The 16,934-nt window shown below is 37.1% G+C and overlaps 1 protein-coding gene across 1 annotated transcript; it reads left to right on the top strand.

The window, feature by feature from the left end:
- Positions 1–11,769: 11,769 nt before the first annotated feature.
- On the top strand, positions 11,770–16,456 carry ambn (ameloblastin). The gene is given in 8 exon segments (XM_052126757.1): positions 11,770–11,850; positions 11,952–12,016; positions 12,251–12,462; positions 14,165–14,209; positions 14,757–14,924; positions 15,002–15,043; positions 15,136–15,174; positions 15,397–16,456. Coding segments are annotated over 6 exon segments (702 nt in total). The 5' UTR covers positions 11,770–11,850; positions 11,952–12,016; positions 12,251–12,279; the 3' UTR covers positions 15,622–16,456.
- The last annotated feature ends 478 nt before the right edge of the window (positions 16,457–16,934 follow it).

The following is a 16,934-nucleotide window of genomic DNA, read 5'->3' as shown; positions in this document are numbered from 1 at the left end:
ACTTCTCTCTGGGAGTTTTCCAAACTCCCTGAAAACTGCAGTTGTCAAGCCCCTCTTGAAAAAGAGCAATCTGGATAAGACCATATTAAGCAACTATAGACCGATCTCAAATATTCCTATCATAGGCAAGATCATTGAAAAAGTTGTCTTCAATCAGCTGAACAAATTCTTGAACTCAAATGGATACTTTGACAATTTTCAATATGGTTTCCGATCGCATCACAGTACAGAGACAGCGCTCATAAAGATAATAAACGATATTTGCTTAAATACTGATACAGGCAAATTATCAGTACTGGTACTACTCGACCTCAGCGCTGCATTTGACACTGTCGATCACAACATACTTCTTGACAGGCTGGAAAACTGGGTGGGGCTTTCTGGGATGGTCCTAAAATGGTTCAAGTCATACTTAGAAGGGAGAGGTTATTATGTGAGTATAGGAGACCATAAGTCTGAGTGGACGTCCATGACATGCAGAGTCCCTCAAGGCTCAATTCTTGCGCCACTCCTGTTCAAACCTGTAAATGCTCCCAATGAGCCAAATAATGAAAAAGAACCAAATTGCTTACCACAGCTATGCAGACGACACACAGATCTACTTAGCCCTATCACCTAACGATTACAGCCCCATTAACTCCCTGTGCCAATGTATTGATGAAGTAAACAGTTGGATGTGCCAAAACTTTCTTCAGTTAAACAAAGACAAAACTGAAGTCAAAGATGGAAAAAAAGATGAAGTTCTCAAGGTGAATGCATACCTTGACGCTAGGGGTCAAACAACTAAACATCAAGTCAGGAATCTTGCTGTGTCTCTAGAGTCAGACCTTAGTTTCAGTAGTCATGTCAAAGCAATAACTAAATCAGCATACTATAATCTGAAAAATATTGCAAGAATTAGATGCTTTGTTTCCAGTCAAGACCTGGAGAAACTTGTGCATGCTTTCATCACCAGCAGGGTGGATTATTGTAATGGACTCCTCACTGGCCTTCCCAAAAAGACCATAAGACAGTTGCAACTCATACAGAACGCTGCTGCCAGAATTCTGAGCAGAACCAGAAAACTTAAAAACTCAAAAAAAGTATTATTACTGGTATATAAATCACTCAATGGGCTAGGACCTCAATATATTGCAGATATGCTCACTGAATATAAACCCAACAGATCACTCAGATCATTAGGATCACATCAGCTAGAAATACCAAGGGTTCACTCTAAGCAAGGAGAGTCTGCTTTTAGCTATTATGCCAGCCGCAGCTGGAACCAGCTTCCAGAAGAGATCAGATGTGCTCCTACAGTAGTCACATTCAAATCCAGACTCAAAACACATCTGTTTAGCTGTGCATTTACTGAATGAGCACTGTGCCACTGTGTGTCCGACTGTTTGTACTGTATTTTATTTTATTTTATATTCTAAACTGTTTCAATTATTTGTATTTTTTTTAAAATTCTTATTTTAATCTCTTCTATGTAAAGCACGCTGGCTGCTCCGCGATTTTGTGTAAGAGATGCTTCTGGCATGCGGCTCGCCGTTCACTGTGGGTGTTGTTGAGGAGGATCCTGCCTCTCCTCCCACAGTGGTGACCCTCCAGTCATCCATGGCTCGTCCTGTTTCGCCTGCCCCACCTGCCAGCAAGCCAACCCCCATCAACGAGCCAGCGCTGCCAATTTCGTCCGCCCAGAGGAAGAGGAAGAGAAGAAAGGCTCCGCTTCCCAGCTCACGCCAGCCACGGTCGGCGAGCCAGCGCCTACGCCTGCCACGGTCGGCGAGCCAGCGCCTGCAGCCCCTACCGTCAGCGAGCCAGCGCCTGTAGCCTCGACCGTCAATGAGCCAGCGCCTGTAGCCTCGAACGTCAGTGAGCCAACGCCTGTAGCCTTGTACATCAGTGAGCCAGCGCCTGCAGCCTTGAACGTCAGTGAGCCAGCGCCTGCAGCCTCGAACGTCAGTGAGCCAGCGCCTGTAGCCTCAACCATCCCAGAGCCAGAGCCAGTCGGCCCTCGAGCCACCCGAGCCTCCCAGGGCTCTGCCCCTTGAGCCAACCGAGCCTCCCAGCGCTCCGCCTCTCGAGCTTACCAGGGCTCTGCCTCCCGAGCCTCCCTGGGCTCCGCCTCCCGAGCCTCCCAGGGCTCCGCCTCCCGAGCCTCCCAGGGCTCCGCCTCTCGAGCCTCCCAGGGCTCTGCCTCTCAAGCCTCCCACGGCTCCGCCTCCCGAGCCTCCCAGGGCTTCACCTCCCGAGCCTCCTACGGCTCCACCTCCAGAGCCTCCAGAGCCCTCCAGGCCTGCGCCTCTAGAGCCTCCTACGGTGCCACCTCCCTCGGCTCCGCCTCCCGAGCCTTCCTCGGCTATGCCTCCTGAGCCTCCCACAGCTCCACCTCCTGAGCCTCCAGAGCCTCCCTCAGCTCCGCCTCCTGAGCCTCCAGAATTTCCCTCAGCTCCGCCTCCTGAGCCTCCCATGACTCCAAATCCAGTGACTTCTACAGTTCCACCTCCTGAGCCACCCATGGCTCTGCCACCTGGGTCTTCCACGGCTCCGCCCTCCATGGCTCCACTACCAGAGACTTCCATGGCTCCGCCCTCGGAGTTCCCCATGGCTGTCCTGTGGCCGCCTCCCAGGCCTCCTGAACCTGTCCCTGTCCTATGGCCACCTCCCAGGCCTCCTGAACTTGTCCCTGTCCTGTGGCCGCCTCCCAGGCCTCCTGAACCTGTCCCGTGGCCACCTCCCAGGCCTCCTGAACCTGTCCCTGCCCCTTGGACTGCCTTTTTGCCCTCTGTGCCCCCTTGGACTTCCCGTCTGCCCCCTGTGGCCCCTCGGACTGCCTTCTTGACCTCTGTGCCCCCTTGGACATCCTGCCGGCCCCTTGTGCCCCCTTGGACTGTCTGTCTGCCCCTTGTGCTCCCTTGGACTGTCTGTTTACCCCTGGTGCCCACTTTGGTCTGCCTTTGGTCTGAAGGTTCATGTTTCTACTGTTTCGATGTGTCTGGATGTTGTTGTTATGCCTACCTTGCCTGTCTTCCCGTGTTCATTCCATCCGTGTGTTACCAGTTCCATGTTCCTCCAGTGTTTTCGTGTTCTAGTTTCGTTTTACCCATCGTGGTTATTTCCTTTACTCCTGTCAAAAAAAGACAATAAACGCAAAGTAATCTCTTCAGTAATCAAAATACTTTTTGAATGTAACTGTAACTGTGGGGCTCGAACCAGCAACTTTCTGATTACCAGTTATGTACCTTTGCCCACTATGCCACCACCACCACCACATTTTTGTGGTGTTTTGTGTTTGTATGAGTAACACTGTTTACTGTCACTACATTTTATTAATTATTGCTCCTGGAAGGGTCATTCTTGATGAACTTTAAGTCATCATGTGGCCTTTTGCAGTTACCATGGTGTTTAACAATACATTAAATACATCAATACATAAAGTGAAACGCTGATTTTTATAGTTCCAGAAAATTGGTATTTTAAGTGTACATCATTTAATAATCTAAAGTGTAGTGAGCTGTATAATATGTAGGCATCAAAATGACACCCGTAATTCCTGAATCATGAGAACTGTATTTTTTACAGTGCATTTTTGGCAACCACAACTGCTGGTATTTTACCGTCAATGTAACAGAATATATTTTTTACAATATCTTAATCATTAGAATGCAGCACCCCCCTTCCCCCCACCCACCAACCACCCCCACTTGTGGTGAATGCAGTTCTTTGGATGGTCACTGAAAATGCTAAGAAAATTTTTCTAATGAAATTTAAATATTATACCTGCTTTCAATATATTTCTATGGCAATATGATTCAGTATTTTAACTTGTCGCAAGAGAAAAAGACCAAGACCAATAAACGGATATCAGTTTTACCACACATACTTGACTGTACTGCAGTGATGGAGTCATATAGAGTCATTTTTTAAGCTAGTGGAAAATGTCTTTAAGTGCACAGAGACAGAAATCATTTTGGTAAGAGTCTCACAATAAAAACACGAGATTAAAAAAATCCTCTGAAGCAATGTGCCCATAAAATATGGAGTTATAATTCTTAACAGGATGTCACAATTGCAGAAACTGACAGTGAGGTTTTGGGGATTTTAAGGATTAAAACATGACTAAACATAGCACTACAGTCCTTATAGATTAAGGTTTGTCTGCATGTTGAGTAAAAACTGCATGCGATTTAATTCTTTGATAAGTCTATCTGAATGCACATGCATATATCAGTTTTTCTTCAAGACATCAAGAAGACTCAGTGGCTATCTAGACTGTAAGTACAATTGTTTAAATTAGATATACACAGTTTTTTGTTTGTTTGTTATTATTAGTTAAAGTTACTAAAGTTAAAAAAATTGACATACTTGAATGAATTTGTCTCTTATGATCTTAAAAAAAACTTTTTATTTGAAAAGGCTCATGTTTAATTACTTGAAATTACTTTTGCTGACAAAAATAATTTGTGCTTATGAATTTCTGGTAACACTTTATTTTACGTAGTCCTTGATACAGAGTAATTACTTAGTTAATTACTTAGTAATAAACGTTGTAATTACATGTACCAAAATGTAATTAACATGTAACTAAGTTATGGTACAGCCTGTACTTTCAGATTGTAATTACACACATGTAATAGGCAGCTACTGTTACACATATGTAACAAGCCGAGTCTGTTACATACGCGTTACAAACTTGGTACACTGTAATTATGTAAGAAAGTAATTAGTACCACACAATGTAACAAGAAGTACTTAAATATATTAGGCTACTAAGGTCTGCAGTTACACATGGCAAATGTGTACGTTTTGTAGCATTACATGTATGTAACATAAAATAAAGTGTACCGAATTTCTTTAGAACACAAAATAATGAAGTACATTTTTTTTTAAATAAATAGCAGCCAACAGATGCCCATTAATCATTTTAAAATGCATCACAGGTAACAACACCTCATGAAGTTGGAGCAGAGCTGTAATCTATAGATTGGAAGCTTTGAAGAAGGAAAACATATATATATATATATATATATATATATATATATATATATATATATATATATATATATATATATATATACACACATATTTATTTGTTTAACATTTTTGCTCATGAAAATTACCATATTTTCATTTGTGTTTTTACATAGTTTTGATGACAACTATTATTCAAAAATGTTGAAAATAGATATAATTAATAATAAGTAGGTACACTCATGACTAGTGTATGTTCACTGACCTTAGGTTAAGGTTAATGCTTTTTAAACATGTAAAACTGACTGACTTGAACTCATAGCTCAACTATAATTTTAGCATTATTCAAAATGTTTCTATTTCTCAACATTTCCTCATAACTTTAATAATTTGAGATTCAGAAATGATGAACAAATACAGATTTGATTGCTTCTCTACTGCTAATGGGTGACCCTGTGTGGCTAACTCTGGTACTTGCATGCAGAACAATTTGAAATTGTTATCAGAGAATGCAGTTAAAAGTGCATTGTTTGTTTAACTGGATTGCCATCAGTTATATATTAAGCCACTATAATCTGTATTTCTATTCTTCTAAGGCCGAAAAGTGTGCCATCCCAAAATGAATAGTCTCATATTATTGACTACACTGTGGCTAATAACCTCTGGAGCTGTAAGTAAATTTTACATGAAATTACAGTTTTTATTCTCACTGCTGTATATTTTATATCTTGCTATCCTGATGTTACTGAGCTGCCCAGCTTGTTTGAGCCTTTTAAACTGAATAAGAAAACATTTGATTCTTATTATGACCTCAATCATCTAACATGTTAAATTCTTGTCAGCTCTGCAAACGGCATAACCCTTGGAGCTCTTCTGACAGTGATGAGGTAAAATGGATCCCGATATATTTTAATACTATTGTTTCATGGAAATTTCTACCAAAAGTGGACAAAATGTATAACAAATAAAGAAAAATAGCTATGGTTTATAATATATTTGCTCTAGAGGATCTATCAGTACCACTTTCCTGGAGCTAATCAATATCTGAGGCCGGTTCCACCTGGGCCACTGTACCCGCTCTGGCCACTTTTCCTAGGGCTGCTACCTCGTCCTGCCCCTGCCCCTGCCCCTGCCCCTGCCCCTGCCCCTGCCCCTGCTCCTGCACCTGCCCCTGCCCCAGCTCCAGGACCTACATCCAGGCCCAAGGTCAGCACCACCACATGCCGTGGAGATGAATGCTAGAGAAATACCTTTGCCATGCAATACCACTTAATATTATGCAATATTGATGAAAATGTATATTTATTCTGCCCTACAAAGGTAAAACACAGTAACTACTCCAATCCTAAAACTAAAATAAACAAATAATAATAATAATAAAAAAAGTGTGGCTTTTGTAGTTACTGCAGTTTTCACACTCTGTCACATGACAGATCATAGTCTAAAATACCTGATTTCGGTCATAAATCAATGACAAAATGTTTAGTTACTTGGTTTTGTCTTTGCATGGCAGGATTTCAACCAAGCACTGTTCAAATGATTTTGAAAAACATCCAACAGCTAAACCATGTGAACAAATGCCAATATTAAACATGCATGACAATCATCAAAGGAAATCTTTTATTTTTATTTTTATTCTTTATGAACATTCATTCATGTCTGATAATACCTTACCAGTTTGGCGATGTTCAGTGTGCAATTCTGTAGATGAGGCACAACGCACTAGGTGTGGTTCAAGTGTCTACATAACAAGAGGTAATTTTGAGATTGTCTTGGGTGGGACAGCCTCTTGAGTCACCACACACTTATTAACAGCACGTCTATCTTCAAATGGGCCTTACCTTTGATTGGGTCACATCTCTAGTCTAGCACTAACTTATTTGCTTCAGAATGGTACTCATAACACATTACGGTGAAAACCCTAATAAGCTGACTCTACCCAATTGATGGAGTAATGACATCTCCAAAACTTGTGCAATTAAGTTCACTTAACTTGGTGTTCATATAAAATGAACTTAACTAATACGGTTAAGATAACTAAATGCAAGTAGGTTTTTTACCCAGATTTGCTATTTAAACTTCATTGATTTACTCAGTAACTTTTGTCTTTGTGTCATCTTGGATTTATGCTGACACCTATTGGCTTGGATGCAGCTTCATTTAAAATCAATAGTTTTCAGTTTCAAATGCCATTGTAGAAATGAAGTATTCACAGTAAGCCATGATTACTTTAACCAATGAGTGAAAGTGTCAAATAACAGGACAGTTACTGAGATTAAGTGAGTAGTATTCGGCAGGTCATGTGAATCTAACATGGCAGCCCCCGTGAGAAGACCCTCTCCAAGTAAAATAAAACAGCTTTTATAAGGTTACTGACATGACTGGGGTCTTTTAAGTACTGATTTGACTGGGGTCATTTAATGTATGTGGCCATGATTTCCTACATATATTGCAAAATTACAATTCATGTCTTTAGGAATTAAACGTTTTTATGAGGAAAAAATTACTGAGTGCACCTATAAAGGCACTGTAAGCATATGCAGAATGTTTTCAAACTTCCTGAAAGATATCACTGAAATAAGTGTCATGAGATATCTCTCCAGTCTAAGTGACAGCTCTAGACTTTGTAAAAAGCAAACAAAAATTTGTCTACGGGCCTGTGGCCTCATGTTGACATGAATTATTGAGGCTTAATGCCATATTCTGAATTTTAATTTGTCAGTTGAGTGTGTTATTTAGCTACTGTTATGTTTGACAACAGTGCAAACATGTTTGGTTGCTGTTTCAATGGTATTGTGTGTGTATTGGAAAGATGGGGCATGGCTAAATCAACAGCTAAGTCTCCTCGAAGTACCTATAAATAATGATAAATAAAGTTTCTAAGTCAATCATCAAATACACTTAATTCTCCACAGAAATGCATAAGTTACACATGCACAAGGAGAATTGAATTAGTGTTAATGGGCTCAAAAGGTGACACAGATCACCCTAATGGTGACATCACATGAAATAACTATTTGCAACAAAACAAAATAAATAATCATACAAAAGAGATAAATCCTCTATTAATTCTTAATAACAACTATTTAAACCCCTTATATGTTCTCTTTGACCAAGGAAACATAATTAAATAATTCAAGCATTGGGCATTTTGGGTATTCCCAATAGCCTCAGTTTTGTACTCAATAGTTTTATTAACAATAGAGTTATTAACACTTAAAACCTTAATGGAATGTTCCATGTTCAATACAAGTTAAGCTCAATTGACAGCATTTGTGGCATGATGTTGATTACCCCAAACATTAATTTAGACTCATTCCTCCTTTAAGAAAAAAGAAAGTGAGTTTCAGTGAGGCACTCAGGTGAATGGGGACAATGAAAGTGAACCTGGCCAGTTTTAGGAGGGTTTAAACACATGGTGAAGCTCATAATTTTATAAAAGCACTTTCAGTAATTCTTCTGTTAAAACTTGTGTATTATTTGACCCGTAAAGTTGTTTAAATAATCATTTTTACAGTCATTTTAGGGGTTTAGTGTTTGTTGACATTACATCGTCATGGTAACAAAGTTTTAAAATTTGCTATAATTTTATACAGAAAAGGTTTATATGTAATTTTATCACACAAAAATCATGTTTGCAAAAATATCCTTTATGTCTTGTGGGTATACTTTTGAAAAAGTTAGTATTTTAATGATTAAAAAGAATTGGCCTCCATTCATTTCCGTTTTAAGTGCCTCACTGTAACATCAATTTTTGCTTTTATTTATTTATTTAAAAAAGAAAAGGAGGAACACTTTCGATTGAGCGTAACTTGTATTGAACCCAGACCATTCCTTTTAAGTCAATGTATTTTTAAGAAAGTAAGTTCAAGAAACTTGATTTATGAGCCCAAAACCTAACATTTCAAGTAATGTTCAATTGAGACAACTTAATTTTTCCAGTAATGACAACATTATGATTTACAGTGTATTTATGTGTTGAAAGTAATGTAATTAATGCTCAATTTATTAAATTAAATGACTAAAATATTTTATTAAAGACAACTGGACCCCCTGTCCTTAAGCTAAAACATTTTGGTTTGTTTTGCATTTATAAGGGGGTATTCAAGTTTATTTAACTAAGACAGTAATTGTAACTAATTAATACTGTCTTTACTGATTTTGTATCAAAGACAACTTGACCTACACAAGTTGTTGGATTGGTTTTCACTTATTAGGTGGTCTTTCCAGTTTTTTGAACTATATTAAATCAGTAGTTATTAGCAGAGGTGGGACCAAGTCATTGTTTTCCAAGTCACAAGTAAGTCTCAAGTCATTGCATTAAAGTCTCGAGTCAAGTCCCAAGTCAAGGCAGGCAAGTCCCAATCAAGGCAGGCAAGTCCCAAGTCAAGGCAGGCAAGACCAAGTCAATTTACAAGTCCTCAACTTTTAGCTTCAAGTCTTAAACAAGTCATTAGTGCACTTTGCGCAAATTAGTGTCAGAGTATTAATTACTATAGTAAATTTATAAAAATTTTATCTAGAAGTTTCTAATTTATAATCTAATTTTATCTTCTTTTTTTTTTATCGATATCTACCTGTAAAGACCAAAGAGGGTAATAAAGATGATACATGGATCTTATCTTTGGACACACATTAAGGCAAACCAAACCTTTACTCTAAAGACGCAGTGAAGGACGCTGAACGTACTGAACTGGTGAATGAAATCTGAAATACTACCAGGCAGTGGCTAATTGCAGACATTTAAGTTGCATATACGAGTTATATACTGTAAAGGGCTGCGAGTGAATGATCGGTTTAAACAGAGTAAATGATCGATTTTGTGATTTTTAGAACCATAACCAATATAATTAAATAAATATAGCTAAACGCATGACAGAGGGCCAGCGCATCCGCAAAAGTATGAGTGTGTTTTCATGCACGTTCTAACCAGTTATGCTCAAAAAGCACCAACGTGTGTGGTCACAATAAATGGTGTTCCTTTATTGAGGTCATAAAATAGCATAATAAAACACTGGGTAGATTTATTCCATTACACCAATTGCTATAACACGTTAAACGCTACTGACCGCAGTAAAAAATAGTTTGCGTTTCGATATGCAGAATTTGTTAGCCTGTAAATCTGCCATGTGCTACCATAGACATGTATGTTTCTGAACCATAGCTGATGTAAATTAGTTAACAACTTACTTCTGTCTGTGGATTTTCAGATGCCTCACAAAATTGGACGTTGTCGACGAGGTGTCTGTAATTTTGGAACCACAGGTTCTACATGTTGTAATACTTTTGTTGCCTTTAACGCTGTATTCAATATATCCGAATTATATCACCTTTGGTATAATTTTTGCTGTGTCCTTGTCCTTAAATGCGCGCCGCAGTCTTCAAACTTGGTCCAGCTTTCGTGGAAGCTGATTGGTTGGTTGTCTGATTGGTTGAATAAGGAGTGTTGACATGCAGATTTGTAAATCAAATTAATCGTTATTTGGGAAATTAATTGTTGATTTACTGCACATTTTTAATTATACAACTCTTATCTTTGGTTTTAAAAAGTGTAAGTATTTCCAAGTCAGACGGCTGAAGTCCAAGTCAAGTTGCAAGTCATTGCTGTCAAAGTCTAAGTCGAGTCGCAAGTCTTTTTTAATTCTATTGAGTCGAGTCACGAGTCATCAAATTAGTGACTCGAGTCCGAGTCAAGTCCAAGTCACATGACTCAAGTCCACACCTCTGGTTATTAGTACTGGTTTTACTAAATTGTTACTAATAAACTGTGCTAATGAACTTCTTCATGTGCTGTATCCAGTGACGTTGGCGAACATGTAATGGTAAATGTTCTGCACTTATATAGCGCCTTTTTAACCTTAACGGTATTCAAAGCGCTTTACACTGTGACTCATTCACCCATTCACACACACATTCATACAATTCATCATTCATACACATTTATAATGCCACTGCTTCCTATCCTTTGCCAGTTGCAGAAGCTGAATCTTATCCATGCCTGTCCAGTTTGCACTATTCTGAAGAAATGTTGTTCTCTGCCACCCTCTGGCTCTCTTTCCCTCAATCTATCCAGTTAAAATAAATACTCCAGAGCTTCTTTCCTCACACAATGGCCCAAAAGCTCAATAAGTTACTTTTTTTAATTATAGGGTTGTTGTGTGATCTAGTCATGTTCAGGGAATTCCTGGTTGCTTTGTTAAAACTCCCACTCGTTTCTGCATTCCTATTTGGTCTAAACCAAACAGTTATCTCACCACACTGCAAAGTAAGTGTACTGTGGGAATGACAGAATTATATCTGTCATTATCTGAACCAAAGTACCTTTTTTTTGAGAGGAACTGTGGTTATGCTTTAATCAACACTGGGAAGACAAAGCTAAAGTATTTCAACCTCAAACGAGACAAATGATTGTGTGAACACAATTTTCAGATTTATTGAAATCAGCCAAAGTTCTTAACTATTTAATCTGATGCAATCCTGTTTCTGGTATAAAATGTGCATACTATCAGAATAATTGTGCACACCACAATGACTTAAGACTTATAGAATACCACAAAACCTACAAAACAGTTTTTTGATCATCTTTATTGATTGACTTTTAGCAATATAAAACTCAAACAACATACCAAATCAAATCACCAAAACCTCGTCTGGATACGTTTAACATTATATGGTTTATATCTTAAACCTTGTTTTTCAAAATGTGTTTGTACACATACAGATTACAGAATTAATTTCTGGTAATTAGAAGCAGTCTGAGCTTTGATATTGTCTGTGGTCAGAATAAATTTTTCCATGTTTTCTCCAAAGCTGATTGGCTGCTTATCATATGGACACTGTTTAAGTACACCCTTCTCCGCTTATATTTTTCCATTGCGATCAAAGGATTTGAAGGTGTGTATTTGGTTTATTTTCGATCAAACAATATTTGAAAAGATTATAATTTCATATGTTTTCACATGGTAACATTTATTAAACAAAACACATCTCTCCAGGGATGAAACGAATGATGCTGATAGCGTTGCTTGCGAGTTTTCTTGCGAGAGCATCTGGCGTTCCGGTGAGTTAGTCATTTAGTTTAGCCTACTGTTTATCCAGTTAAATCTTGATTCTTAAGACATTTTACAGGTGTACATAAACTTCATAATAATGGTAATTAATTAATTTCCTTTAATGTTCTCTTTGAATTGGCAACTGCAAATTATTTGAACCCTGTGGTGCAGTTTTCTGTCAAATGTTTATGTAACTTAAATTATTTATTTATTATTAATCCTCTGTACCAACCTTTCCATAGCTCCCCCCAATGCTGATTTGATAGAATCAATGCCAAGGGGAGATATACCAGTGCCTCACCAGTTACGACCTGAATCTCACAGACTGCCTACTGGTACTCAACAACAGATAGCCGCACTGACCAATCCATGGGCTTCTTAACCCAACCCCAATGCTGGTCTGAATCCACTTTCTGCGCAATATCAGTACTTGCCCTATGCCCAGCAGCCCCAGGTAATATAATTTTTGGTAACATTTTCTATCAAGCCCTTATTTCTAATGTGTTGTAAAGGCTTTATAAATGTATTATAATGCATTTGTAATGTCACATGATACACCTTATAATTTGTTACAACTTTTCATAAATAATTGCAACCACAATTATAATACATTATAATAATTACCAATACTTAGCCATACCTTAGGATATAATGCATTATAACATGAACAACATACAATTATATCTGTAGAAGTTAAGATGTATTAACCTTATTTGTATTATAATATGTTAGGAATACTTTTAGTAAAGTGACAAAAGTAATGTATTCTTATAAACATCCATAAGATCATTTTAAATGGTTATACAACATTACAAGTCAAACATGTAAAATACTCTTGACATTTCATACATTTGTAAGATTTATTAAATATTTTGATTAGGGCTATGGCCTATGTTCCACTTACTGTATATTAATCCCTGTTGGGAAAAATTACATAGTAAAATTCTTTATGTCTCAAAATGTATTGTAGTCTGAAGTTTTATATAACTTCTGCTATATAAGTTTGAATTGCAATGCATTGTATGCTACAAGTTTATACTATGGCTGTTTATAAGACCATTTATGATGATATATGATCATATTATAAAGCCTTATGACTGTTAACACAATGGTGCTTTTGCATGACAGCACTTATATGAAATATATATATATATATATATATATATATATATACACCAAATATACAGTATATTTTTCATTACAACTTTTGTGGAAAATATTGGATATTGATTATTTTACGTATAATGCATTATACTCTTTAAAGGTATTTTGCTGATTCGATACAAGTTAAGCTCAATCGACAGAATTTGTGGCATAATATTGATTACCAAATAAATTTATAAAAAATAAAAATCGGGGTTTCAGTGAGAAACTTACAATGGAAGTGAATGGGGCCAATCAGTAAACATTAAAATACTCACTGTTTCAATAGTATAGCCACAAAACATAAACCATATGTGTTTTAACCTGATTTTAGTGTGATAAAATCGCTTAACCTTTTCTGGGTAACATTATAGCCAGTTATACAACTTTGTTGCCATAACGATGTAATGTCAGCAAACCCTAAAACGACTGTAAAAACAACTATTTAATCAACTTTACAGCTCAAATAATACATGAGTTTTAACATAAGAATTAATGTAGGCTTTTATAAAATTATAAGCTTATCATTTCTGCCTTTGAACTGTCCAAAACAAATGAACCCATTCACTTCCATTGTAAGTGCCTCACAGAAATCTTGATTATTTCTTTCTTTTTTTTTTAAGTAAAGGACAGACAAAATACATTTTTGTGGTAATCAAAATTTTGCCTGTATGATAACTGTAGTTACAATTATTTATGAGAAATAATAACATACTGTACTGTGTATTATAAGACATTATGAATGCATTATAATGCATTTATAATGCCTTTACAATCCATTATAAATATGGGCTTCTAATAAATTGTTACTGTAATTATCAATTAACAAACCACTTTTCTAAATAAGACACCCTGCTTTAACACTAATCAATTGTGCATTATGCTACATATGAAAGGGAGAGAGACAGAATAAAAGAAAAAAAGAGCAACTTGAGAAAGTGAGATTAATTCAACGTTAATTAAGTTGAATAATGAAATAAATTAACTTTTTTCCCCTCAAAATTTCTTTTCAGCTTTTCTACTATCCTATTTTTGAAACACTAACAAGGAATCCAATGGTAAGTGAGCAGTTCCAACATTTAGGGAATAATAGGAGAAATCTGTGTGTGGTTGTGTTGGGAGTCAGCAATAAATACACCACAGGAAGTGCTAACAGACTGTCTCAAGGGAAAACCTGTTCTGTCTGAGTTGAGGTCCAAACGCAAACTTAATTAACTTGAGCTATATAACCCTCAAGCAAGCCTTTGTATTTTAAAGGTTTGGTTTAATGTCAAAATATTTGGCTGGGAGAAATCATCTTGTCTTTTTTCTGTGTATCACATCTGAGGTATTTTGATTTATTTGACTAAACCTGATGAACCCAATATCATAAAATAAAGATCACAGACATAATATATTGCATATTATGGGAAGAGCAAGAGGCAAGAGCTGTACACACAATCTCTCAGCAATTTGTCAATTTAACAAATTCAATATCCAACATTTTAAGCAGAGAAAGACAATTTAGATTCAGTCCTCTGGCCCAGTGTCATCTACATAATATTGTTTTGTGCTTCACTTGTCAATTGCTTAAGATAACTTATAAGTTTGTTCTCAAATGCTCAGTTCTCTTACAGAGTGCCTGTGTTCCAGCCTGTAACATCTCAGCAATATCCTGCTAATGCAGTTCCAGCTCCACTCGCTTCAAGGCCTTCATGGCCATTAACTGCACAAGCCAAACGACACAGACAAAATGCTCCACAACTGCATCCAAACCAGCCACAGCAGCAACAGGTAACAACACTGACATTTTAGATAGAAGCAACTCTACTTTGAATTAGTCGGTGAATGTACTTTTTTCTGTGCCACAGGTTCCTTATTTTTATATGATCCCACAGATTCAACAACAAATGGTAAATGAATAAATTTTTTGTGCTATTAAGTAAATTAATTAATTAATTTTTTGGTGATTCCTTGTGTATGTAATTTGTATTTCTTTTTTTAGACTGGAACATATGGTGGTTTCAGCTCTGAGGAACTTCAGGTAAAAGCTTTAAATATATAGTTGCAAAGTTTTGAGACCACTAGTGAAATGGCTCTATTTACATTTTTTTCTAATTTGATTTTAGTGAAAAGTTGTCAGTGTTGTTTCAGATTTTGGTCACAGTACGTTTGAAAAGCTGATTGTAAATCTTTTTGATGTTAAATGAGGACAACTATTGCAGTGTTATATCCTTGTTAAAATCTCTCTCTCTGTCACTCACAGCATGTGGGGCGCATGGGTCATGTTGGCATGCACATGCCTGCGCTGAGAGGCAATGTTTTTCCTTTGGCTGCACCACAACCTGTTCCACAACCTTCCACACCAATACCTTCCACACCAATACCTTCCACGCCGCTGGAATGGCCTACCCGGCCACTCCTGAGGTCAAGCCACCCAGTGTTGATGCTGTACCCGCTACAGGAGCATCCCACCCAAATAATGGAATGATGACCAGTGAGATCACTAGTCTGCAGGACTGAGATCAAACACCATGTGATCAAGGCCTGTCTGCTGAAAACCCCTTTCCCAACAATGAAGATTTGGCTTCTAGTCATGGAACATCCATATCGGTGTACAAGCCAGTCTTGCCCACTTCCCAACCAGATCCCCATCACAGTTATCCTAATCCAGTTCCCTCTTTGTTCCCAACACCAGAGTACAAAGAGGCTTTTGTTCCCGAGACCCCACCAATACTTTCTGATGCTATTGATACCAACACTGATGTTTTTCCCTAAGAAAAAATCTTTCATGTTTATATTGCAACATTTACACTACTTTGCAATTTGTATCATGATAATGTGCTATTGTTTTTTTTTAAAAAGAAAATGTATATCTGTTATGGTATTTGGGTACTTAACATGAAATGCTGTTGGAAAGTTTACATGTTCTGTGGTGTGATATGCTACTCCATATAAACTATTTTAAACTGCATTTTGCTTATTATTGCATTTTATAATTGTTACTTTTATCATGCATGCAGTCTTTATGACCTCATTCTAATTAAGTGACTGCATGAAATATGTGTTGTTTTTAATATGAAATAGGAAGAAGTCAAAAATAAATTAATCTTGAAAAATGTAAAAGAGGCCAGTTGAAAACCCAAGATTTTTGTACAATTATACACAATTACACAATTATATAAATTTTAACCGAACATCTTTATAATATTTTTTACACATTAAGACTACTCTGTGTTAAACTATTCAAATTTCAAAATCATTTAAACATGATTACTGTCTTGTGTGCTGTGAGTGAACTATGTGTGTGGGCTTTATCACCTTTACCTGACTTGTAATTAAATATAAAGTAATTACAGCCAGAGGCTCCTGTGTTGTATGTACCTGTCATCAAGTGATGGTGGTGTTCATAGTAGTGGAAAAATGTGCACTGAAAGAAGCAGCTGCTCCTAAGCCACAGAAACATAAATTTGAAAAAGAATGAAAAAGATATGTTAGAACACATAATAACCAATGCAGTAGATTGCATTCTAATGGCCATTAAGGCAGTTATAAATCACCTTAGAATGGACATATGTAGATGAAGATTAGGGAATCAATATGCCCTCTATTAAAATAATTGAAAGTAATTTATGGACTGTAAGAGATTCAGAATTAGAGGTGATAGTGATAATAGTTCTTAAATGCATAAAACAGGAACTATTGCATGGAGGCAAGAATTTATGTAGGCTGTCCAAAAATAACAAATGTAAAAAAAAAAGAAAGAAAAAAGGGTTGCAGTGGGCACAGGCTCACAAAAATGGG

Source organism: Xyrauchen texanus, chromosome 5 (genome assembly GCF_025860055.1).
Source record: "Xyrauchen texanus isolate HMW12.3.18 chromosome 5, RBS_HiC_50CHRs, whole genome shotgun sequence".
Lineage (NCBI taxonomy): Eukaryota > Metazoa > Chordata > Actinopteri > Cypriniformes > Catostomidae > Xyrauchen > Xyrauchen texanus.
Note: the sequence above shows the minus strand (reverse complement) of the source record. Positions and strands in the feature narration are given on the sequence as shown.